Genomic DNA, 27,229 nt, shown 5'->3' on the forward strand with positions numbered 1-27,229 from the left:
GGGTGTCGGACATCATTGCAGTGTCATTATAACGCCCAGATTGGTGTCAAAAATGTTGTTTTGGGAATCATGGAGGTGTACAACACCACGCTGACAACCTTCAAGTGCAACGCGCTTTTAAACACACCATAATGGGATTCAGAAAGACACATTAATGGGTGTCCCCTACACCAACATCAATCCATTCGGGTGTCAAACACCCAAAACCATCAACACTTCAAAAGGTGTAAAAAAAAAGTTCCTTAAAAGGGATCTGATACCCTTGTGATACCTTCACGTGTGTTGTCATTTGTTGAGGAACATTCCAGCATGAGTCATGAAATGTTTGAAAGCTGTCGTGTATTCGAACCTAAATCATCACATAAATTGTTCTGACGTCACTTGTGTTAGGAACCAGGGATGCGGTGTCTAACGGATTTTCAGTGACTCGGACTCCCGCTCTGTCTTCCAAAATGGACTCCTATTCCGGCCAGAACTGCCAACTCCATCAGACTCCGACTCTGACACCGTAGCACTGCTAGAAACCACAGCAGGTCCAGTGGTTTGAATCATTACCCAATCAGCAAGCTGCATTGTGTGACGTCATTTGTGTGCTGGTCACGCGGCGTCAACCATGCGAAGATCAAAAAGCGCCACCTTGCAGGAAAGCCGTTAGATTTCAGTTGGCGGCGGCGTGGCCACGTGGTGCGTGTGCGGTGTGAGTGATGGCAGGGCTTTTTTGAATTTATGTGGATATAGTGGCGCCGAACGTTGTTCGCAGTGTACTTCTTCAAGTGATTGTGCGTTAATGATAATGTTTAGCTTTTATTTGTAGCTTGCTCCGTGTTTATTCAAATGACGAGGCGGGCGGTACTCGGTGAAATTTGAAGTCTGGAGTGAGGATGACAACACAGCATTGCACCATGGAAACGAAAGCAAGTGAACTGCGGAATAACATCTGGTTGGAGATAATCGACGGTTAATTATCATTGCTGAAATGCGAGCAACTTCTCACTGTGAATGGACCCGATGTGTTTCGGTGAGTTTTCATTGGATTTCTCCGTAAATATAGAGCCCATATTTTTTGTACTTTATAGTTTGTTGCTGTATACAAGATAGGAATGTCATGTATGTATGCGATATGCCTGTTTGAACCAATAAATGTAAGAATGTGTCGACACCTTTTTTGGCATCCAATGGACACTCTCGTAACACCTTCAAGGGTGTGTACCAAACTGCACCTCGCTGGGGTGTCAGACGGGTGTCACTTTTGACACCAATACAGGTGTCATTGGGAATCAAACACCGGGTGTCTGACACCCTTTTGGGTGTGCACCCAAAAGGGTGTCAGACACCTAAAAGGGTGTCAGACACCCGGTGTTTCATTCCCAATGACACCTGTATTGGTGTCAAAAGTGACACCCGTCTGACACCCCAGCGAGGTGCAGTTTGGTACACACCCATAAAGGTGTTCCAGGGGAATAATTTTTTTTTCTCAGTGTAGAGAATTGATGGAAATTTATTGTGACAAAGTTTCAAAAAAATCGGTCGGAATATTTTTGAGATATCGAGGTTTTAGTGACGTCATGATTTCTGAGTTTTCGACCAAAAACGCCATATGTTCAAAAAATCATATAAAATCACAGAATAGACATTCAGACATGCCGTAAACGCCATGAGACTGCTAATACCATGATCAATCAAATGGCTATATTCAATTATTGATTATCGTTCCGCATTTTCCAAAATCTTGAACTGAATCTTGGCAATTTGTCGTGACCATGATACATGAATTTCTTAAATTGAACTTTTTTAGCCAAACACGTACACATATGATAAAATGAATGTCACCATCGTGTTCTACAACCCAAATTACCTATAAAACATGTGTCACAGGCTGCGAATATCAGTTTTGATTTTCGGGGATATGTGCCTACCCGGTTGACCTGACCTTGACCCTGACCTATGCTTGACTGACCCCTATATGGGGCTGACACTCTTGTAGGCCTTATAAGATGGATTGTGCACCGTTTTGACAGAGTTTATGGCGAGAGGCGCCCATTGCGAAGTCCTGAAGTCCATGCTACTGAAAGCCCGATTTCAGGTGTTTGACCTGACCTTGACCCGACCTGTGACCTCAAAATTCAATTTTAAAGTACTCATCTGAAGCGTCTCGTCGCGCTCTTTCGTTTGCCGCCTCGTGCGTTTCGCTGCGCCTATTGGTTCTCGAGTTATCGGCTGGGGGCGTTTAACGCCCCCCCCCAGCAAACGGTGGGTGGCGAAATACCCCAGCAACTGCCGGGTTAACATGCGTGTAGGTACTGTGTCCCAACCAGTTTGTTTCAGGGTGTTGTTTTAGGGCTAACAAATTGTCCTGTTTAAATGTTAATAATAATAATTAGTACCTTGGGGAAAGACGACCCCTGCCCTGATGGGGAAAGACGCCCCCCCCCCTAAATGGGTACGCCCGAGTGCCCTCAAGCACCTCGTCGAATCATTTATTGCATATTTGTGATGAGAGACAAAAGCCGATCTGGGACTATTGAGAGTCCAATATTGTCGGGTGCTCATGTCCGTCAAGACAGCCCATCGGGTGCTCCCCATGCCAGTCTCTCGGCCCACACAGCAACTTTTTGGGTGGCATCTGACTCTGAGAGCGCTCACGACGGCATATGTGGGCCCCATTATTGGCTCCAAGGCCCCTCACGACGGGTGCGTCTAGCGGCTGGTAGGGGACAATGATGAGACAGTGGTTGCGCGCTATATACAAACTGAATTATCGCAAGGCTACTAAATCAAATGGGACCGTATTAGAGCCGGCGATAATCACGAAACATTAGTGTCGGGGCAGACTGCGGCAGGGCAGACTGCGGCGACCCCTAGGAAGAACAACTAGGGAGAACAACATTCGACAGATGGCAGCACTAGACGAGATAATCAGGCAATACTTTAATATTAATGGGAAAGAAATCATGCCAATGTTTGCCCTCACCAAGCATGTTACCACGACAATGGAAGAATGTAGTGTAGTACCCCTCCCCGGGCCCGCCGCGGGCGGCAGCGGCGGCCGGAGCCAGTCCGACCTTTGGCCGGCCGGGTCAGGTAACCGGGACGGCCGCGCCGCGGCGCCGCGCCCGGGCCGGCCGGGAGACGGAGTCGGGTGCCCGCCGGCGAGCCGTCGGCAAGGGCGCGGGGCACATTAGTCGAGTTGAATGTTCACTGTTCAGTCTTGAGTGCGAGTGATGGATGTGTGAATCGATATGTGAGAAGCAAAATCCAACAAGAAAACAAATCCGTGAAAGAAAGGCAACGCTGGCAAACATCACCACCATAGTCTTCCTACGCCGAACGAGTTCCACACCAACGTGCATCAGCGAGAGTAAAACTAGGATCCTACTGTGGTCGCGATGGCCCCTCGCCAGCGCACAAAAACTGCAGGTATGTTACTGGACATTCCCTGCTACCTAACTAGGTCTGTCGACGGCTTTCACCGCGTGCATGGGGAGATTATCCCCCCCCCCGGCGCCGGGCGCCATTTTGTCTCGCCCGTTCCTCGCCGCGTCCCATAACACGCCGGTGGTGATTGCCACTTGCACCTTACTCACTCACGTGATCGCTAACGGCGATTCAATATAGCATACATGATAAAAGTTTGCCCCCATCGCGCCCCCCCCCCCCCCCTAGCCGAGGCCGGGCGCCGTGCGCCACATTACTGACCATAACGAGCCCCACACTGACTGCAATCAGGTGTCTCACCACCTGCAATGTGCCTGGGGAGCAGCTCACCCCGGTGTGATTTGCTCAGTGTATGAACCTGTGACTTTCTGTACATTTATCTTGTGCCCGGCCAACCAAGATGACCTCCTCTTCCGTACCTACAATGGTTCTTTCCACCAATGTCATTGCTTGCCTGGCCCCAGTCATTGACGTTTCTTAGCCTGCCATGCATTTTTAGCCCTATATACTCTTTGCTTGCCTGGCATCAGTATTGATGTCCATGGCCTACGCCCAATGCCCTGTCGCCCTGACGCCATCTTGGCGGGTCCGACCAGCCATAGCGTGATCGTGACGTCAGCTCTACGTGGCACTTCCAACGCTGGTAGCGCCGCGGGCGGCGGCAGCAACAATAGCTACTGATGGTCACGTGGTTGCCGGCGGCGCAGGCGCGGGCGTGTGACACTTGACCGTCCTCCGCACCGGGGGCGGCCGGGTGACTCATCCGGCGTGACGTCAGCTGCCCTTGAAAAGGCCATGACGGGCCTGTGGCCGGCGGTCGGACTGCCGTTGATCGGGGGTGTTGCCTTTCACCGGTCTGCAGCGGACCGACTGGGGGTCAGGTCACTGCTGGCAATGTGCCACACTGTGGATGCACGTATGCCTGCTGCTATGCTGCATTGCCGCCATGAGCCTGTCCACCGACCGTATACCTACACGGACCGCGCACCTACCTGACACCAGTTGGCAGCGCCAGACTGTGACACAAAGATGCATTTCCGACCCGGCGCCAAGGCTGAGAAATAATAAGGGGTCGGCAGACACCCCCTCCGGCGGCGCCTGTTTGCAGTAGTGGCCCTGTCCCATCCCCTCACCTGTCCACTTAGACTCCCCTACAGACATCAAGGGCTGTTTGTGATAGCTGCATCTACACACATGCACGGCTGTCTGCGATAGCCCCACCTACAAACAGGCACGGCTGTCCACGATAGCCTCACCTACAAAAAGGCACGGCTGTCCGCGATAGCCTCACATGCTGACATGACATGCACGGCTGTCCGCGATAGTCTCACCTGCAGACGTGCGTGGCTGTCCGCGATAGCCTCACCTGCAGACATGGACGGCTGTCCGCGATGGCCCCACATTGTCACACGTCGGGCTGTCCGCGATAGCCTCACCTACAAAAAGGCACGGCTGTCCGCGATAGCCTCACCTGCAGACATGCACGGCTGTCCGCGATAGCCTCACATACCGACATGCACGGCTGTCCGCGATAGCCTCACCTGCAGCCATGCACGGCATGCGGGGCAGCTGATGTAGATAGCGCAGGTGTAGTTACCTACCACCTACCTTGGTTGTTTTCTCTTTTGGCGGAAACACGGTCTCGACTTCCCCTCCTCGCTCGCCCAGGTGTCTGCGTCTGCCGATTCCTTCTTGCGTAGCTGAAAGACGCCCCGAGCGGAGGGGAAGGAGACTTGGTAAGGAATGGGGTGACGGTGGGGCGGTGGGTGGGTCTGTTAGGATCCTAGTTTTACTCTCGCTGATGCACGTTGGTGTGGAACTCGTTCGGCGTAGGAAGACTATGGTGGTGATGTTTGCCAGCGTTGCCTTTCTTTCACGGATTTGTTTTCTTGTTGGATTTTGCTTCTCACATATCGATTCACACATCCATCACTCGCACTCAAGACTGAACAGTGAACATTCAACTCGACTAATGTGCCCCGCGCCCTTGCCGACGGCTCGCCGGCGGGCACCCGACTCCGTCTCCCGGCCGGCCCGGGCGCGGCGCCGCGGCGCGGCCGTCCCGGTTACCTGACCCGGCCGGCCAAAGGTCGGACTGGCTCCGGCCGCCGCTGCCGCCCGCGGCGGGCCCGGGGAGGGGTACTACACTACATTCTTCCATTGTCGTGGTAACATGCTTGGTGAGGGCAAACATTGGCATGATTTCTTTCCCATTAATATTAAAGTATTGCCTGATTATCTCGTCTAGTGCTGCCATCTGTCGAATGTTGTTCTCCCTAGTTGTTCTTCCTAGGGGTCGCCGCAGTCTGCCCTGCCGCAGTCTGCCCCGACACTGTGGTGATAGACCCTGGCGATGCACCTACCTTCCTTTCTGCACTCAGCAGGAAACGTTTTTTTTTTAAATCCAGATGATAAAGTGCAAGGCCCTATATACTAATAAAGTGTGATTAATTAATGATTCACATCTCCACATCTCCTCAGAAACAACCCACTGAACTCTATAAATATCTGAAACCCCTACAAAAATAACTGAAACAAAAGCGCCGTTTTCGTCTCGCTGATTACGTTTACGTACAATTGATAGCTACTTTGCTGCATTGTTTAACCCTCGCACGACCAGGCCATTTCTCATAACACGAACGACCAGGGGGGGGGGGGTTGTTACGACCCCCCCTGGCGTTTCGAAACGGAAGGTCGTAGAGCTTAGCGGAAAAAACCAACGGATTGCTCTCAACGAGATCTCGCGATTGGTGGTATATTTTTTGGTCCTAGGTCAACATTTGACCTACTTTTGACCGGTCAAAGGTCAAATTTTCGGAAAAATAGATTTTTTCAACTTTCCGCGGCGATTGCGGCAAAACGGTGGGAGATATCGACTTGAAACCTTCACTATCGTGTTCCTTGATCAATTCTCTATCGTTTGGTATGTATTTCGTTTCCCTAGCTCTAAAAATGGCGCGTTGGGAGCGCCGGAAGTCGGCAAGGTCACAGTCGGCGACAGAAATTCGAAAAATCAAAATTTAAATTTGTGAAATCTGATTATATTTTTGGATTTGGGAGGTCCATTTGCTCCCTATAGAAGTTAATATTGCTGCATATTCCCATTGAGGTGACAAGAATTAGCAAAATAGTGGTTCGGGCGCTTTTCAAAAATAGTACCGGACGCTGTTCCTCTTGTGACGTCATAGCTCCGTGACCTGACCTGACCCGGTCAATTTTCTTGCACCACACGATAGCCAATGCTTGCCCCAACATGCATGGGAAGTTTCATCATGATCCATCAAACAATGTGGGTATCACCGGCAGAAAACCTAGGGATTCGGCGCACACGTTTGGTAACTGTCGGCCGGAGGCTGTACCTCTTATGACGTCATAACTCCGTGACCTGACATGACCCGATCAATTTTTTTCGGCAAAAGATGCGCAAAGATTGCCCCAGAGGGTATTGAAAATTTCAGCCCGCTACGACAAGCCGTTTAGCGTGCACTTCGAAAAAACCTCAGGGGGGGTTGATACAACCCCCCCCCCCCTAGGCGTTCTAGGGTTAATTTGCAGCAGAACGTTTGTTGATCTTTTTCTCCTGAGAGCCTAAGCATAACATATTTAATATATTTCATTTTCCTTAAAATATTTTACCGAATATTATTAAGTGAAATGAAATAAAAATTAAAACGAAATTGTTGCTGTACAACCGATTTATTTTATGATGATCTACCATACTACATGATAATCAATGACGTCATCTTACCGCAAAGTCAAAAGAAGTAGAATAAGGATTTATAAAAGCTTAGCATACTTATTGGCAAAACCAAACGTTTTCGTTGTTTTGCAGTCGCGCCGTTCCGTTTTCCCAGAGTCCCTGTCCTCTCCATTTCCTTAATCCTCATCCCTATCCCCCAGTCCTAACAGTCTCAAATTGCATTGCAATAAAATGTTTTGAATTCTTCACATAGGTACCTAACATTGACATGCCACGTCCAGAATCGTTGACCGCTAAATACTTCAAATCTCTTCCTTCCCAATCTGACAACATCCCATGTCTCAAATGCACATTGTGTGGAATGATTTTTCAGGCTGCCCGTCAGTCTCTGTCTAACCGAAACCGTCACATGCATGATGCAGGTAAGATATTTATTTCTATTTCCCTATGGTTAATATGTTTTTGATGCATATTATCCATGAAAATAGACATAGTGTAGGGTAAATGGCCAAATCACGAACACTGCCAAAATCCGAGCAGCCAACTTTCAACTGCAATATCTGATAAATAGAAAATCACAATTCTAAAGAATAGTGATTGTCTAATTGAAAAGTCCCAACCTTCGGATATTTAGTGTAAATGGAGTTGGAATATGGCCAAAATTAAATTGACAACTTTAAGGGGAAAGGTGGTGATTTGGATTAAGGGGCGAGTCAACTACTGGGTCATTTTGCACCCAATAAATGACACTTCTGCTCCAATTCTACCCATTGAACCTCAATATCATGATCCACCTGTCCATCACTACATAGATATCCTTCCTTATTACCTACATAGAAAGTTTGAATGGCATGGCAATTTATAATTTTAAATGACAATATTTTTATGTTTCTTCTGTAGGTAGGTAGGTAGGTAGGTAGGTAGGTAGGTAGGTACACCAGACTGCTATGGACACTTTTCCAAGTTGGTGGGGCAAAAAACCTAATGTATGTCTTGGTTTGAGTCGTTTGATTGAGTTGATTGATTCCTTTCATTGTCGCGTTTGAGTCGATTGAATCAATTCCCGAAAACTGCTCTGACTTGATTGATTTGATTGGTTTCCCAAATTTGTCGTGATTGAATTGATTGCTATTGATTGAGTCGTATACAACCCTGCCTGTCAACTGTAAGATCGATCTGAGGGTCTGCGTGGCACCCTCCCTATTGTAGTGAACTGCGTCTCTCGCTAATCCGCTGAATCTACAGCTGTGCAGAGCCTGCCGCAAGTCAATAAATTTGATGTCAGGACTCTGTGAGCAGAGAGTGCGCAGCCTGTTGTTGACGCTCTCAGATCTGCTGTAGATGAAGGATCCGTTGTCCTTTCTTGGGATTATACTACATATAAACACATCGCTTACACCATCCCTACGCTTAGTTTGGTCAGCTAAACTGAATATATCCTTTGCGACCAGTTCGGATCCTTTGCGAGTTACGTCATTAGTCACATCATGTATAACAACCCGTTTAGCACCACATTTGCGTATGGCCTGGCTGATGTCCTGTCTCACGTGCTCGGTAGTGGCACCTGAGATGGAGTGAAAAGCGGGTTTACTGGGGCCGCGTTCACTCATTCCCTCGAGGCGCCTCACGTTGAAGTCGCCGATCACCAGCAGAGAAGTCCCTGCATTAGCGGGCTGGCGACCGGCGTGCCGTTCTCCAGCGGTCGTCCAGTGTTGGCGAGATAAGTCCTCAGCTGTCAGTAGCTGCTGTGTGTCAGCCTCTGCTGGGTACTGGGCATGACACGCTGAAGAGCGTTCAGGTTGACAGCCGTTCTGCTGCTGCAATGACTGAACCAGCTGCCTCACCTGACTGATGTCTTCAGCCATCCTGTCCATTTTAAGCTGTGTCAGTCGCACATATAAACAGTCGCATATAATCAGTCGCACATATATAAAAATGCTTTATGTGACTGCAGGGGCCCTTCATAATACCAGGTACTCCCCGGGTAAACATGGGCCCTTCAGGTGACCAGGGTTTCTTCAGATCACTGGCCAGGGGTCACCCAGGGGATCTGGGGCCCCTCAGGTAGCTAGGGGCCCCTTTGATAACTAGGTGCGCCTCAGGTATATACCAAGAGGTCCCACTGGTAACCAGGGGCCTCTCAGATAATCAGGGGCTCTCAGGCAATCACGGGTCCCTTAGGTAATCAGGGGCCCCTCAGGTAAGCAGCGGCCCCCCAGGAAACCAGGGGCCCCTCAGGTAACCATGGCCCCTCAGATAGCCAGGGCCCCTCTGGTAACCAGGGCCCCCGTAGCCAGGGGCCCCTCAGGTAACCAGGAGTCCTTCAGATAGCTAGGGACCAATCAGGTAACCAGGGCCCCCTCGGATAACCAGGGGCCCCTCAGATAACCATGGGCCCCTCAGATAACCAGGGACCACTCAGGTAACCAGGGGCCCCTCAGGTAACCAGGGACCGCTCAGGTGATCAGGGGGACCCTCAAGTAACCAGGGGCCCTGAGGGGCGCCCTTGGGGGCCATGGGGCGCCCTTGGGGGCCATGGGGCCCCCTTGGGTACGTCACTGCGCTCAAGTGACCCAAAGGGCCCACTTGCATGTTTGATGCCAAAGGGGGAGGCCATGGCCTCTTGGCCTCCCCCTGGATACGCCACTGGAAGGGGTGAACAATTTTTTACCTATGCTAAAAATTGCGCCAAAGCCGTAAATTGAAATAATTTCTGATTTCAGGTTGGGGCAGCAGACGTGTTTTCCCTCGGCCTGGTCTTCTACTACGTTCTCTCCGAGGGAAAACACCCATTTTCTAAAAATGACACGATGACGGCGAAGGTCATTAAGTCTGATAGTGCATGGTAAGTTGCAAAAATGCTGCAATATATTGTTGTAATGATTTGACAGGGACCACCACTGACAGCTCCGTAACATGTAACGAGGGCACCAAACTAGTTCGTAAATGTTCAAATGGTTGCTTAAAGCTCCAACAAGCACGCTTTTCCGCGACGCTGTAGCTTTACTGGTTCCCGAGCTACGCGCCCGTGTTTCAAAAGCTGTAATGGGCAAAAATTGACTTTAGATGACCTTTGGCGACCTCATCTTTGACCTCGCCCAAGAAATGAACCAATCATTTTCTTCAATGCCCCCCGCCTTCGAGCACACCACCGATAACTCAGACCACCAGTACACTGAGAGAAATATTTACTCCCTTTGGGAGAGTTATCGAGAGTTACCAAAAATGACTCCTTAACCCGCGCCGTGCTGGTGGCCTGAACTTTCCGCCGAGTGCTGGGGGGGGCGTTTTCACGCCCCCCCCGTCTAACTCGGCTCCTGGGCCACGTAGCGACACGCGGTAAGCGGCAATCGAAAGAACGTCAAAAATAAGGACGAAAACACTTCGGTCATTTTTTGGGTCAGGTCAAAGGTCAGGTCACCAGAGGTCACCAAAGGTAAAATGTTGACTATTTCAACATTTTGGAAACTGCCAACGGCTATCTCGGGAACCGATAGAGCTACAGCGCCGCGGAAAAGCGCATTCGATAGCCCTTTTACAGACCTTTCTGAGTAATGTTCTCAGATTTGACCTCAGGTCAACGGTTTAGCCTCCAGAGGGCAAAAACTCCAAAAATAGCCGTTTTTACGAAAAACGTTTTTTCGTCAATAACTTTTGACTCATAAGCGCCATGACATTACTTTTGCCAGCATCGTGTTCCTCTCGTCGAGACGCGTCGAATGAACTATTTGTTGACCTTGAAAGGTCATTTTGAAAATTTGACCTCAGGTCAAGGTCATGACCTGACCGAAAAGGGTCATGTTGCATATCAGTCGATCCGTATCGTCGAGCTGAACACATCTGACGTGTTTTCACCGCTCTAGCACGTCTCTATCAAAAGTTATAGCCAAAAAACTGCTGGCGACCGTTCATGACCTGAGATGACCTCAGGGGCACACAGAGGGGTCACAGGTGCATTTTTCCTATTCAGTGTGTCATGTTTACCTATGAACCGATGTTTGAGAGCGTTTTGAACGATATTCGTCCAAAAGAGGCGCATTTCAATTTTCTCCCATTGACTTTTAATGGAGAGGTCGCAAAATTGACCTGACCTTAGGTCACAGATATCAAAAATCCGAGATATACATTTTATACATACTGTTACTCATATCAATCGCTGAAAGTTTCAAAGTGATCGTTCAGTCGGTGTAGCTATAGCGAGCCTTTGAACTTTTTCTGAGGTAAGGTCACTTGACGTGACCTGGTGACCTGACCTTGAACGGCCTAGGTCTGAAATTTTCACAACATGTGCGGAAATGATGTAGGAACACGTGTACCAAAAACGGCGGCGCTGCGCGCCGCCGTTTTTGAGATATTCGCGAAAAACCTGAGGGGGGGGGCGTAAAAACGCCCCCCCCCCCAGCACGGCGCGGGTTAAAACACCAGGGAGCTACTTTCCTTTACTCTCCCTCATAACTCTTACTGGAACTCTTCAATATTCTCGTCCATTACTCTTCATAAATCTCTCGACCCATCACTACTCCCCTCTACTACTCTCCCTAGAACTCTTCATTACTCCCCATTACTCCCCCCCCCCCCCCACGTAACTCCCGTTATATCCCCATAGCTCTCCTACGGAATTCTCGCGTGAACTCCTCATAACTCTCCCACGGAACTCTCGTGTGAACTCCCCATTACTCCCCCACGTAACTCCCCATTACACCCCCGCGGAAACCTTCATTACTCTGCCTCTTTCGAAACTGTTATATACGAATAGAACAAACCATTTATTGACATTTTCATTTGGTGCACAGCAAACTCTCACTCGCTATCAAAACATGTGAGCCTAAAGCATCCTTTCGACGAAACCCAACGAATAATCATCAAGCCATGGTATGATTCCAGTACAGGAAAAAAAACAAAAGGGCAAGGTAAAGTTAAAATGCACAGCACGGTGGGTCTATTGTTAATGATGGGCGTGTTCGGAGGAAAGGAATTTACCCAATATGAAAGAACGAAATAAACAGCAAAGACGGGGGTTCACATGGGAAAAACTGGATGAAAAACGTGAGAATTAAACTAGGAACTCGTCGTCGAAAAATATTATTTCTCTCACGACTTTTTACACATATTTTCTTCTAACCATACACGTCCAGTGATCAAAACACGTGGCAAAAGGATTCAGGAGCTTTAACTCCGTTCTTTCTTAGATTTGCCAGACTATAATTTCTCCTACTTGACTAGTGGTTACTAATCTTTTGGGTACCTACGACTGCAGAAATACGCATGTAAAACAAGGATACGCAGCTGTCTGAATTTGACGCCCGATTCCCACTTCCCAGTGAGTGGTTTGAGTTCAGCTTTTCCTATTTTCCGAGACTTGATTTACAGGTCTGGAGATTTCTAGTTATTGCAGGGAAAACCGTGGCGCGCAGAACAGCGAATTTTTATTAACTATACATATCTACTCCAATCTTTTCACGTATGGCGCGCAGTTGTGCACAGAGCAAGCGGGGGCGTCCTGCCGTCCATATTCAGCTCAGTGCTCACCGGATCACTTTCAATGACCCGTATTCCAAATCGCCTTGCTACCTTTACCGCCGTGCTATCAGTCCCAATAGCCGACCAAGCGGATACGTAGTCGTCTCCCAGCATTCAAAATGGCTTTATGGGGTTTCAAGGGTAGCCTGAGGGCTCCATTCCATGCAAGGCCGTATAAGAGATTCCATGATTCCATGTCGTCATCTGATTGCCCCAAACAAACATCGGCCTTCAGAGGGCCCACTTAGACCTGTGAGGGTTCTGAGTGGGGGCACTCAGACTCCTCAGGACACCATCCCGGTCTCAGATGCCTCCCACGCAGACATACATCTAAGGACCCCAAGCAGGCCCTAAAGGCTCACAGTGGCCTTCCAGGGCTCATGCCGGCCTCAGAGAGCCCTTTTCAGCTGGAGGCCCCCCCCCCCCATCGTCTCCTGACGCCCGAGCAGCCTCGATGCCTGAATAGGGCCCCAAGACATCGACCTTGGCCGCCAAAAAGGGCTCGTGTAGGCCCTCAGAAACTGGGGGGGGCCTGCGATTACTGTGTGGGCTACCTGGGCACTTTTGTCGGGTCCTCGTGCATCGATTTGGGTCCGAGCTAGTGAGGGTCATCAGAAGCTTTCTTTAGACCTGCGACTTCAGAGGGTGGTGTGAGATCCTAAAAAAGGAAGTGAGGGCACTCAGAGGCTTGCATAGGGCTCTTCCTCGGAGGTCGGCCTTGGCCGAACGGCGTTCCTCAAACTGGTGTAGGGCGCTGAGATTATTGAATGGGGCTCTCGAGTATTGGCATGGGGCCCTCAGCTATCAGCACGGAGCCCTCAGGAGCCGGCAAGGGCTCCGCTGCGGAATGCATGAGCTATCCGATCTCAGAGGCCGGTGTGAAATCCAAAATAGGAGCTGAGTGCACTTAAAAACCGGCGTAGTGCCCTCAGAGATCACCTTTAAAGGTAGTGTGCCACCTTCCAATGATTTCCCATTTTATTTTTCCTATGATAAGAAGCTTCTGTTTTTACCTAATATCGCAAAAAAATCAAAAATGGGCCCATGCAAAATAGTGCTTTTTTCGCCTAAAACTTTATCGGTTTTCGATATGTATAACAACTGTAGTGGGCTGACCTGCAAACAGGCGTCGGCAACAATCGCGAATGCGGCGCACATGTGACAATAAGCAAAGGTCATTATAGAGTTACGACGTACGGGAATGAGTTATCAGCTGTCTAATCGTAGACAACACAATGTCGAATTTAAACTGTAATCCTGTATTGGTATTGTTTCTTTAATTTGGCTGTCGAACATTAATTTATGGTTTGAAATATTATTTTATGTAAAATAATTGATATGAAACAGCCGTCTCTAAAGTTATGACCCCATCTCACCACATGAAAGTGGCAGAAATGACAATGATCAGCTGACGCATTTTTCTTGGCCGAAGTCAGAGCGCGCGGCCCGACGCACCACCACCGCACCACAAAGTATGAGCAGAAGCCACCTGCGGCAGACCGCGCCCAAAGCCAGGGCCCCGGTAACGTGAGGTAGCCGAGTCGGGGCAGCGTGCGCTGACCCAAGCCGGGGCCGCGGCTTTGGGCGCGGTCTACCGCATCCCCGGGCAGCCCCGGGCTATCACATGACACCGGGAGGACGCGCGGCCCTGGCTTGGGTCAGCGCACGCTGCCCCGACTCGGCTACCTCACGTTACCGGGGCCCTGGCTTTGGGCGCGGTCTACCGCACCACCTAACAGGCGTGTTCGAAACCGCAGGAGACGATGATGAACGGGTTTATCGAAACTTGATTGGATGAGCCTATCCGTAATCGCGATTTCAGTGTGTGCATTTATTGTTCATAGTGGTGTGAAATGTGGTTGGGGTACGACCGACAACCCGTCGGGGCGAATTTCGCACTGGGGTACTCAAAATTTGAAGAATTTAAGACGTTTCCATGAGTTTTGAAGGTATGGATAAGTTCTAAAAATCCGGTTCTCCTTATCTGGGCCATTAACTCCATACGGTGCAGGAAAGCTGGCACACTACCTTTAACCCTCGCCCGCACATGGGGGGGGGGTGGTTGCCACCCCCCAGGTAATCTTTCTGCTCTGCACTCAACATTTTTAACCCTCTAATGCCCACACATAGTTCCACGGTTCCTAAAATTAACACCTTGTGACATATGATTCATTTTGGGTCCCTTGTTCGAAATCTGATGTCAAATATTTTTTTTTCGCAATTCAAATTTCGGAAATAAATTTTGTATCAAATATGATACATTGGGTATTCCACTTGCTAATTTTTAGTGGTATCAGACCACACAGAAGGAAGTGAAGACATAGATGAGAAAATATATATTATTAAAAATTTCAGTGATAAAAGTGGCAGTTAAAATGTGTAAAATGCCAACAAGACATCCTTTACTGTGCACCTTTTATCAGAACATTTTCTTAATATTTCATTGGCATTCTTCTTGTATCAAAATGTCCTTTCAGTCGGTGCTTAGGGAACAACGCTAATCATAGGCATCTATTTACTAGTGCCTTCTATTCCTTCAATTTCCACGATACAGCGCGTTGCACTTGTGCAATTTTTTTCATAATTCAGACATGTGGGCCATGCTTCTCAAACGTAGATGCGTTATGCATACTTGATATAGAAATGAAGACATTACAGTTGGCTCGCGGTAAGTGGTTGAAGTGAAGCAGTTCTGATGCAAAATGCTGGACAGCCTACCGACGGACCGGGATCAATGCCAAAGACGATGTTGGTTTATCTTCATGAAAGCCGGACAATCTCGGGTGACTGAAACCCTCAGCCTGTGAATCGTCAGTTAGTACTTTGACTGGTCGTGCGGTCCTGAGGTCATCAGCGTCAGTATAACAGCCGCGCACTGACCAGTGCAGTAACCGTTGTACGTGTCAGACAACAAAGGTAGGTACAGGTCAGGGGTAGCCAGTAACAGTTGGTAGCATTAGGCCAAATGGGCGCTCAAAAACTACTACCCCATAGGGTTTCCATGTTAAATCGACCTTTTTCAAGCGAGCCCCATACGTAAGCCAATAGATAAATTGCCAATATTATTGTAGGGAAAGGTAGCCTCAAGCTTCCTCTACAACCTTTCTATCTAGCGTTTTTCGATGCGGAGGCCATAACAGGTCCAAAAAGCATTGGGCGCTGCCCGAGGTACCAAAAGCCCCTCCATGAGAGCACAAGTTCCTGCGCATGCGCACATTGCCTCAACCCTGTACTAGCGAAGATAAGTCATACTGCTCACGGACTCGCTCAGCCAATCAGCATCCAAGATTACATTCATAGATGTCGCTAGCATCACGTAAATCCTGCTTGCGAACACACTTCAAGAATGAAACAGCTGCGCCATTTCCGCCTTCCATTGATTCCTTCCATCTTAGTATCAACTATACGCTTTTCAACTAACTTAAGACTAAGTTTTAAACTATGGTTAGTATGCTATTTCTGGTACATATAATTCAAAAATAACTGCTTTATGAATTTGGCTTTACTCTTCAGAATGGAATACTCTATTTTTTCCATATACAAAAAATATATCACCTACCCTGTATTTTGTCCAGGTAAAATGGGCGCTTTCCGCGTCGTTGGTGTACCCGTTGTTCTATATACCCTGGGTACAGGTAACTGTGCACCGATCGGCAGGAACTTGCACAATGTTCATTGATCTCATATGGAGGTGAGCATACGCATGCAATGCCGCACTTTAACTTTTATTCTTATGGTCAGTACAAAAGTAGTATCCATGTTTTAGTACCTATAAATCCTTTTTGTTCAGTGACACTCAGCTACCATAGTTGGCGGCATATGCCAATCACACACAGAAATATTGAGCGATGTCAAGTTCAATATACTCGTAAATAGTTCAAATAGCTTCAAAGTTCTGCTTCACGTAGTAAAATATCTTTAGTTTAAGTATTTACGTGATAAACAAGCAAGGTATCCGTCGCACAGCGCCATAATAAGTAAAGGCATCAAGAATAAGTTTGTTTTTATACGACGTTTATTGGTTAACTAACAAACATCGGCAGTTTTATTACACCACACAAGCATCTTTACGCAAAACAGGATAATGTAACAGCATAACAGATGTTCAAATACCTGACTGATATGTTTTCATGCAAAGCAAGTATATCCATAAGCGAATGAGTGTTGTGTCACACTGGTAATTGCGGTACACATCCAGAGCACCGTTCGTTTACGTCAACCCGTGTAAATTTAGCGAAATTTTGAGTTATATGCTGACGGCGGCGGCGCCATTTTCGCAATCTGTCAGTTGTGCGCCGGGGACCGCGGGGGCCGGCGGGGGAGTGTTGTGGCTGCAGTGCGCAGAGTGAGTTTGCCCATTCTTGTGACATCAGTGAGATAAAACAGTGCTGTGGTGTTTATCTAGTTGGATAATAAGCTGAGTAATGAGTGAATAAGTGAATAATAAGTGAAATACTGCATTGTGGTCATCGTCTGATAACTGCAATCAAGACCGAGTCGGAAATCTGAAGCGGAGCGACATTGGAGGAGCTGCTGGAAATTATCCAGCTTTGTCGGAGTGCTAAGGTGGGCTTGTAATTTTTCAACTGAACTGCTGTCGTGTTATGAAAATAATGGATGCACTTTCATGCTTTTCTAGGGTTAATTAGGTATAGGTATGCTAATATTTTGCCAGATAGGCAACAGAGAGCCGATGGCTAATTAAATGAACGATAATTTTGGCACAGTGAAGTAGTGCGTACAGATAACATATTTTTTATTTATCAATTACGGGCAGTTGACGGGAGACGGGCGATGGCTGCGGCCTGTAGCGGCGCCCATATGCGTTGTGAAATATCAGGTAATATACATCATAAGGTATATATACGCTAATCTAACTTTTATTTCCGTCAGATGTCATGTCGATTCTTAATAATAAACGACAAACAAACAAACGTGTTTGCAGCATGAGGTAGGCATTGAGCATCACAATGTTTCGTTACATTTAGCTAAGGCTCGCGGCTGGCGACAACGTCCCGCCGTGTGTCGCTTGCGTTACAAATTTTGCGGGCCCAACATTAGCTTTACCAGAAAAAATCGTTATAATAACCGTCATATTTGTGTAAATTTACCGCCATGAATTTGTGTACGATTACCACGCGAGTGTTCCTTTTGGTACTTTTTACCAAAAACACATATTTGTGCGTAAATGTAACGCGAGATCCGCGGTAAAGGTACACTGAAAGCGGTTCTCCTACACAATAGTGAAGCACTCCGAAGCTAGCAAAACACACATATAAGTGTTCTTTTACGCAGAAAACAGAGTCTCATCTCATCTCATCTCATACTGTATTAAGGACATCCGCAATATACTTGCGGCTATTACTGCCTTTCGTCACGTGATAAAACAAATGAACGTCAATCGGCAATGGGAGAGTAGGCACAAAATGACAACGATCAAACATACAACTGTCACACGCACGCACACACATACACACAAAAACTCAGTCGCGTCTTAAATCGGTTCCAACTCTGAGGTGCCGCCTGAGGCGGCAGCCAAACAGGTGCGGAGGTAGCCGCGGCAGGTCGGGCGGCAGCGCGTTATAAGCGGCCGGCCCGCGGCACTGAAACCGCCTCCTCCCCATCTCGGTGCGGCACCGCGGCACGTGGAGCAGGTGGTCCTGTCGCGTGACCACGTCCCGGTCGCGGCCGCGGGCCTCGGCCACAGTGGCGAGACCGGCTGCCAGCTCCTCGGGTTCCCCGCTGCGGCGTACCTTGTGCAGCAGGCTGAGAGTGTGGTACGACACCAGCTGATCTGCGCTGAGCCACTCCAGCCGCCGCAGCAGGTCAGATGCGTGGTCATACTTCCTGCGACCGAATACAACCTTGGCAGCATAGTTCAGCACCTTTTGAACACGACATAAGTTCTCCTTACTAGTGCCGCCGTACACCGATAAACAGTATCTGACCTGTGATATGACCAGGGCGTTCACAAGCGTCAGGATAACGCTGGGTGGTAGATGTCCTCTCAGATGCGACAGACCACTCAAGACTCCGAAGCAGCGTCTAGTGACGGCGGAAATGTGTGCTGTCCAGTTGAGCGAACGATCAAATACCAGGCCGAGATTTTTTGCTTCTGGTACGGGGAGTAAAGGATGATCGCGAAATACTACTTTAATGTCAGGCAAAGATCGCAAATTTTGGGGGCTGCCCAACAACATCAGCTGCGTTTTAGTGGCGTTAACTTTGAGCCCGTTCGAGCGGAACCAGATGTCGAGTGAGCTAAGAACGTTTTCCATACGGGCGACGACTGTGTAAAGTTGAGATTTTTTACCACTGACTAAAATTTGAGTGTCGTCCGCATATTGAACTACAAATGCGTCCTGTGCAAATTGAGGTAGATCGTTGGCAAACACGCAGTATAAAAGAGGCCCTAAGGCCGAACCTTGAAACATGCCGATGTTGTTGGGCAGCGGACGGGATGTTTTAACCTCCCCCCGTGCGCCAGTGAAGCTGACGCTTTGAGTATGACCTCTAAGGTAGGCTGAAAACCAGGACGTATGAATGCCGTGAGCCTGTAATTTTGAAAGGAGTCTTGAGTGGTCTATGACATCAAAGCACTTGGTCAAGTCCAGCAGGCAGAGAAGGGACACTTCTCCATGGTCGAACGAGGAGAGGATATGGTCAGATACGGATGTTAGCGCGGTTTCGGTGGAGTGACGGGGACGGAAACCATGCTGGTTTGGGGAAAGGAGGTGGTTTTCGGATAGATACGCATAGAGCTGCTGGTGGACGGCTCTTTCGAGGATTTTAGAAATGACTGGGACAATTGAGATGGGACGGAAGTTGGACGGATCGGATGGATCACCGGATTTGAGGATTGGGTGTACTAGTGAGTGTTTCCAGGATGCAGGAACGTCGGATTGGGTGATGCTGGAGTTGACCAAGTGCAAAATCACCTCACCAATAGAGTCGAAGGACATGCGAAACATGTGGATGCTAATCCCATCATCTCCACAGGCCGACGAGCTGCTGAGGCCAAAAACGATGGCTCGCAGTTCGCCAAGTGAGAGCGGGGACAGCTGGAGAGCGCAGGCTCCGACGCGCGGCAGGCGGCAGGCTACTTCCGGCACGTCACCGAGCCCGGCGATCTCCCCAGTCACGCGCGGTCCGACGCTAACAAAATAGGTGTTCAGGTCATCCGCTGAGGTCGTGGGCATCGTTCCCTGTTGTCGCTTGTCAGAAACAAAAGACCTGATCACTTTCCACATTGAGCTACGCCCGGCCTCCTTGATGCGTCGCTCAACATCATTACGGCTGTCCCGCCTGATGGCGGCGCGCACGGCTCGGTTCGCGTCACGGTACTCGGTGGACCCGTGTCCGTACACCGCCAGCGCCCCCCGACGGCGACTCATCAAAGCTTTAGTTGAGTCTGACACTGGGGGAGCATTAGGGTTCCGGGCCCGAACAGACCTAATAGGGGCGTGGGCATCCACCACAGGTAGAAACGCCGCAAGAAAGCTATCCCACTTCTCTGATACCGAAGTGGCGTTAAAAACAGCACTCCAGTCGGCCTGAGCGAGATCAGTGTGTAAAAGTTCCACATTCACACGACGAAGGCAGCGCGTACGAACCCTGGTACTCGGCAATTTAAAGCGAGGCATGTCAACTATTGTGCGAACGATCTTATGAGTACTAAAATGGCACGCCTTAGTAAAACAAGCTTTTACGACGTTAGGACAGTTGGTAATAAAAACATCGAGTGAGGAGCCGGTAAAATATGTCGGTGAACTGACACATTGAGTTAGGACATTGTCAGAGATAAACTCACACAGAGCGCGTTTCGATGGGGTGGAGTCCGGTTTGAGCCAACAACAGTTTAAATCGCCGCAGATAAACACCTTCGAGCCCGGGTAGGTCATAGAGACACGCTGATACTGCGCCTCCAACTCGCTGAAATCGGCACTCAGGTCGGCTACGCTGTGTCTCGGCGGGCGGTACACAGTCCCCACCACAAATCGGCGCCTCTCGTCCATCCTTACCAGAGTCCACAGCGACTCCAGCCTGCTGCCCCGGGTGGTAGTCGGGGGCATCTTGATGGAAGACGCGCAGATTCCGTCCCGGGTTGCCAGCGCCACCCCTCCGTACCCTCTGTTGTCGGGGCGGTCTACTCGATGCAGCTGGTATCCGGGAAGGACGAGCAGTCGACTCGGAGTTGCAGCCTTCAGCCATGTCTCTGTGAGGCACATCAGGTCATATTTCCCACGGTTAAGTTGGTCGGTCAACTCAAGGAGTTAAAGAGTAATTTTACACCAAAAAAATGTTCCTTTTGGTACTTTCAATTACACCGTTTTTCCGCTCAATATTTCTGTGTGTGATATATGACAACAAATGACATACCTGGCAGTGAAAATGCTTGCCAGGTGTCAGGCACCTGCTGGAACCTGGCAGCAGTGCATGGTTGCCTACTTCTTAGATAGGAAATCAAAGGAACCATGCCCTTCGGTCCTGAGTTTGTCTTCATGGCAAGCCCGTTTAGCCAGCTTCCTCTGAAGATGACGATATAGTTTTCCACTCCACATTCAATATCTTACTACTGGGATGAACGGAGGAGATCTGAATCGCAAACAAATTGTGAATCGTTCTCCAATATGAATGAAAAATGCTGGCTGGCTGCTAATGCAAGTCCTCAGTCATGCCCAGCTAACACATAGACCCACAAGACATAAATAAGCCCGTCCACAACCCCTGTTGGAATATCGAAATTGTGCAAGAGACCGCTGAATCCTCCTGTCCCTAACATCAAGTCTCAATTTTTGGTTTCACGAGTATAAATGCTGGCACGGATGATCGTTCCTTGAAATCAACAAGCTCGTCATCGATAGCATGTCATTCCTAACGTGGTTTTAGAAGATATGGTCTGCTAGTGTCCTGCAGATCAAAAGGTTCACTATTGTCATCGTCAAACAGTTGCAAAACCATATTCCTATGAGCGTTAGAAAAGTCGAGATGTATGAGGCATGTAAGGCCACTCATAGAGAGCTAGATGTTAGAAGATTGACAAGGATGAGAGGCGACATAAGCGTACAAATATCGTTATGATATTTTAAGTCTGGAGCGAAATGGTCTGGAGCATGTGGCGCAAGAGGTGCGAACTTCACAAATTTATGCATCTTGTAGGTACCATCGTCATTTGCAGTGACTCACAGGCCATTGCAATGCTTATCACCTGAGAAAACTATGGTATTGGCACACCGTATGTTGCAGCGGCGAAAATTTCATAGAAAATATTGGAGTGCTATGCCCACTGTATCATATCTAGTATCCCCAAAAAATAGGGGTCCATATCTTTGACCCTGAAATAGCTGCGATGTTTTGCAACATACTATGATATATGTTGAACATTTGTCTCACAGTATACCAAGTTTCTTTCCAAATAACAAATTTTTTGTTTTCTAAATGCTTAAATTTACACTTGCATCTCAAATTGACTTTCAGCAAAGGACAAACTGACCCTCTTCAAAATCACCTGGTGGGAAACTGAGATATCATTACTTAAAAATTTTGCCACCAGGTGGTTGCCAAGATGTACCTACCACTTCTGATACAGCAGGGTTTTCAACAATTTTCGCCTCTATGATTAGCAGGCGAATTTTCTGCAAATTGACTTACAGATATGATACCGGGGGCACTAGAGGGTTAAAGCTAGAAGCCTTATTTTTCGTAGAGCTGCTTCTCTGTCCATTCTTGATGTCCACTGAAAATTTCAAGTTTCTGTGGTTTTTGGTTTCGGAGATATGACCTTGTTTTTCAGGTCGTATCATAACCCAAATGACCAATTCTCAACATCTTGGTTGGCTATGGGCCTTGTGAGCTTTTGACACCTTGATTTCGGCCTTTTTTGCCAGTCTTACCTCAAACCTATCATGGAACATGTTGTTCGACGATGTACAGATGTCAAAGTCAAGGTCAGGGTCAAGGTTAACCTAGGTCATCTAAGGTAATTGCGTTTTAGGCAAGCTAGATTTACTTTTCGTGGAGTTTTTTGACTGCAGTTTTGGTTAAAGCTTCTCAGATCATGATCTCATGTAATATGGACGCATAAACAATCGGTGCACACACCAGTATACACACAGACACACACAGACATACATACAAACACATTTCATTGACCTTGACCTAACTTGACCTGAAATGACCTCAGCAGCAAAAACCTGGTCGGGTAGTGTGACAAAGAGGTTCTAGCTGGCTTGGCACCAGAAAACGGCATCGTCATCGGTATATGATAAGCAGCGCACTTGATATCCAACGGTGACCCAAAACAGCAACATTTTTTTTAGTTTGACCTGACCTGAAAGGTCAATGACTGACCTGAGATGGTAAAACTGGGTATAGTTGCATGTGTCTCTTCCCAAAGAATCTTTTTGGTCCCTGCCGCGAAGCTCTATCTCCAACAGGAACGAAATGGCGCGGGGGTGGCAACCACCCCCCATGTGCGTTCTAGGATGGGAAAAAGGCATGTGCGGGCGAGGGTTAACCAGACAGCGTTCGTGGACTCCCTTAGAAACTGACTTAGGGACCGCCTCAAATACTTGCGCCGGCCGGCCCTCATCAGCCTGGGGATCGCAGGCATGTGGCGTGACCTTTCCATTACAAGTCAATGGAGAAAAATGAAAATGCCTCTATATCCGTGAGTACGCATAGGAACAGTCCAAATATTTCAGAATCACAATGATTTAGACCACTCGTGATGACCAAGGTGTCATTTTTGCTGATAGCCTCTAGAAAGGTCATCCGAGGTCATTTGAGGCTACAAACAGTTTTTTGCCAATAACTCGCGATCAGGGTTGTATACCAATCAAGTCGATTGAATTGATTGATTTGTTTCAACGCGTATTTTGAGTTGATTGGATTGAGTCGATTGACTTCTCGAGATGACTGGTTGACTGACTCGTTTGACTTTAGCGACTGGTTGACTGATTTGATTCCTGAAAATTAGAGTGACTCGTATGATTGAGTCGATTGAATGGAAAGTTCAAATAAGTTTTAGTTGACGAAAAATAATGACACCAATTGCTGACACCAAAGATCACAAAACTACACTGAAAACTGCTTGTCATCACAACTGCAATATGGGGTAGATGGCCAAATAAAGAACAGGGCCTAAACAACATGAACAGCCAACGTTGACTTTCGACTGCAATAACTGCTCCAATCCTGGTGATAGACCCTGGCGATGCACCTACCTTCCTTTCTGCACTCAGCAGGAAACGTTTTTTTTTTTTAATCCAGATGATAAAGTGCAAGGCCCTATATACTAATAAAGTGTGATTAATTAATGATTCACATCTCCACATCTCCTCAGAAACAACCCACTGAACTCTATAAATATCTGAAACCCCTACAAAAATAACTGAAACAAAAGCGCCGTTTTCGTCTCGCTGATTACGTTTACGTACAATTGATAGCTACTTTGCTGCATTGTTTAACCCTCGCACGACCAGGCCATTTCTCATAACACGAACGACCAGGGGGGGGGGGGGTTGTTACGACCCCCCCTGGCGTTTCGAAACGGAAGGTCGTAGAGCTTAGCGGAAAAAACCAACGGATTGCTCTCAACGAGATCTCGCGATTGGTGGTATATTTTTTTGGTCCTAGGTCAACATTTGACCTACTTTTGACCGGTCAAAGGTCAAATTTTCGGAAAAATAGATTTTTTCAACTTTCCGCGGCGATTGCGGCAAAACGGTGGGAGATATCGACTTGAAACCTTCACTATCGTGTTCCTTGATCAATTCTCTATCGTTTGGTATGTATTTCGTTTCCCTAGCTCTAAAAATGGCGCGTTGGGAGCGCCGGAAGTCGGCAAGGTCACAGTCGGCGACAGAAATTCGAAAAATCAAAATTTAAATTTGTGAAATCTGATTATATTTTTGGATTTGGGAGGTCCATTTGCTCCCTATAGAAGTTAATATTGCTGCATATTCCCATTGAGGTGACAAGAATTAGCAAAATAGTGGTTCGGGCGCTTTTCAAAAATAGTACCGGACGCTGTTCCTCTTGTGACGTCATAGCTCCGTGACCTGACCTGACCCGGTCAATTTTCTTGCACCACACGATAGCCAATGCTTGCCCCAACATGCATGGGAAGTTTCATCATGATCCATCAAACAATGTGGGTATCACCGGCAGAAAACCTAGGGATTCGGCGCACACGTTTGGTAACTGTCGGCCGGAGGCTGTACCTCTTATGACGTCATAACTCCGTGACCTGACATGACCCGATCAATTTTTTTTCGGCAAAAGATGCGCAAAGATTGCCCCAGAGGGTATTGAAAATTTCAGCCCGCTACGACAAGCCGTTTAGCGTGCACTTCGAAAAAACCTCAGGGGGGGGGGGGTTGATACAACCCCCCCCCCCCTAGGCGTTCTAGGGTTAATTTGCAGCAGAACGTTTGTTGATCTTTTTCTCCTGAGAGCCTAAGCATAACATATTTAATATATTTCATTTTCCTTAAAATATTTTACCGAATATTATTAAGTGAAATGAAATAAAAATTAAAACGAAATTGTTGCTGTACAACCGATTTATTTTATGATGATCTACCATACTACATGATAATCAATGACGTCATCTTACCGCAAAGTCAAAAGAAGTAGAATAAGGATTTATAAAAGCTTAGCATACTTATTGGCAAAACCAAACGTTTTCGTTGTTTTGCAGTCGCGCCGTTCCGTTTTCCCAGAGTCCCTGTCCTCTCCATTTCCTTAATCCTCATCCCTATCCCCCAGTCCTAACAGTCTCAAATTGCATTGCAATAAAATGTTTTGAATTCTTCACATAGGTACCTAACATTGACATGCCACGTCCAGAATCGTTGACCGCTAAATACTTCAAATCTCTTCCTTCCCAATCTGACAACATCCCATGTCTCAAATGCACATTGTGTGGAATGATTTTTCAGGCTGCCCGTCAGTCTCTGTCTAACCGAAACCGTCACATGCATGATGCAGGTAAGATATTTATTTCTATTTCCCTATGGTTAATATGTTTTTGATGCATATTATCCATGAAAATAGACATAGTGTAGGGTAAATGGCCAAATCACGAACACTGCCAAAATCCGAGCAGCCAACTTTCAACTGCAATATCTGATAAATAGAAAATCACAATTCTAAAGAATAGTGATTGTCTAATTGAAAAGTCCCAACCTTCGGATATTTAGTGTAAATGGAGTTGGAATATGGCCAAAATTAAATTGACAACTTTTAGGTGAAAGGTGGTGATTTGGATTAAGGGGCGAGTCAACTACTGGGTCATTTTGCACCCAATAAATGACACTTCTGCTCCAATTCTACCCATTGAACCTCAATATCATGATCCACCTGTCCATCACTACATAGATATCCTTCCTTATTACCTACATAGAAAGTTTGAATGGCATGGCAATTTATAATTTTAAATGACAATATTTTTATGTTTCTTCTGTAGGTAGGTAGGTAGGTAGGTAGGTAGGTAGGTAGGTACACCAGACTGCTATGGACACTTTTCCAAGTTGGTGGGGCAAAAAACCTAATGTATGTCTTGGTTTGAGTCGTTTGATTGAGTTGATTGATTCCTTTCATTGTCGCGTTTGAGTCGATTGAATCAATTCCCGAAAACTGCTCTGACTTGATTGATTTGATTGGTTTCCCAAATTTGTCGTGATTGAATTGATTGCTATTGATTGAGTCGTATACAACCCTGCTCGCGATTGGAAAAAGATAGAACGCTGGGGATGGTCTCATTGTGTTTGTCTTGTTGAGAGTTGAGACGCAGCGACTGATATGGAACATGACCTTTTCCGGTCAGGTCATGACCTTGACCTGAGGTCAAATTTTTAAGTTGACCTTTTAAGGTCAAATTATAGTTCATTCGACGCGTCTCGGCGAGAGGAACACGATTCTGGCAATAGAAATGTGGTGGCTTTTTGGAGGTAGAAGTTATTGTCGAAAAACACTTTTCGTAAAAACAGCTATTTTTGAAGTTTTGCCCTCTGGAGGCTAAACCGTTGACCTGAGGTCAATTTTGATAATGACTTTATCAAAAGAAGAGTTCAAAAGCTATCGATTGCTTTTTAATGCATTTTTCTAGCAACCATAGTTCCTGAGATAGCGGCATGTTTTCTGAAAAATATAATGACAATTGGCAAATTTTGACCTTTGATGACCTCTGGTGACCCCAATATTGCTCTAAGGTGAAAAATGACCGAAATACTTGCAAACGTACGCATTGAGAGCTATCGACTGCTTTTTACCGCGTCTTTCTAGCCCTCTTAGTTTTTGAGTTAGAGGTGGGTGGTAACATATGCCCCCCCCCCCCACTAGGGCGAAGTTGGCTGAGACCGCCACTGGGGCGCGGGTTAAAGCTTATTTGGAAATATTATTCATACCTGCAGTACAATGTGCGCTAACCAGTTTTCTAGGTATTTCAGCTAGCAATTCTCTTGATTTGTTCAAAAAAATATTTACAGTGAGGGTCGAACTTAGAAAAAAAAAACGAACTATAGTTGGAAGGTGTCATAATCGGCGAGACATCAATCGGTTGTTCCCCAC

At 47.4% G+C, this 27,229-nt stretch overlaps 1 protein-coding gene across 1 annotated transcript in view; it reads left to right on the forward strand.

The window, feature by feature from the left end:
- Nucleotides 1-27,229, forward strand: part of LOC122367599 (serine/threonine-protein kinase/endoribonuclease IRE1-like) — a 159,757-nt gene that overhangs the window by 68,686 nt on the left and 63,842 nt on the right. The window contains exon 4 of the mRNA XM_043340861.1: nucleotides 9,859-9,980. Coding sequence (XP_043196796.1) covers nucleotides 9,859-9,980 — 122 coding nt within the window. The remainder of the gene's footprint in view (nucleotides 1-9,858; nucleotides 9,981-27,229) is intronic.

Source organism: Amphibalanus amphitrite, unplaced genomic scaffold, assembly GCF_019059575.1.
Source record: "Amphibalanus amphitrite isolate SeventyFive unplaced genomic scaffold, NRLGWU_Aamphi_draft 000880F_arrow, whole genome shotgun sequence".
Classification (NCBI taxonomy): domain Eukaryota; kingdom Metazoa; phylum Arthropoda; class Thecostraca; order Balanomorpha; family Balanidae; genus Amphibalanus; species Amphibalanus amphitrite.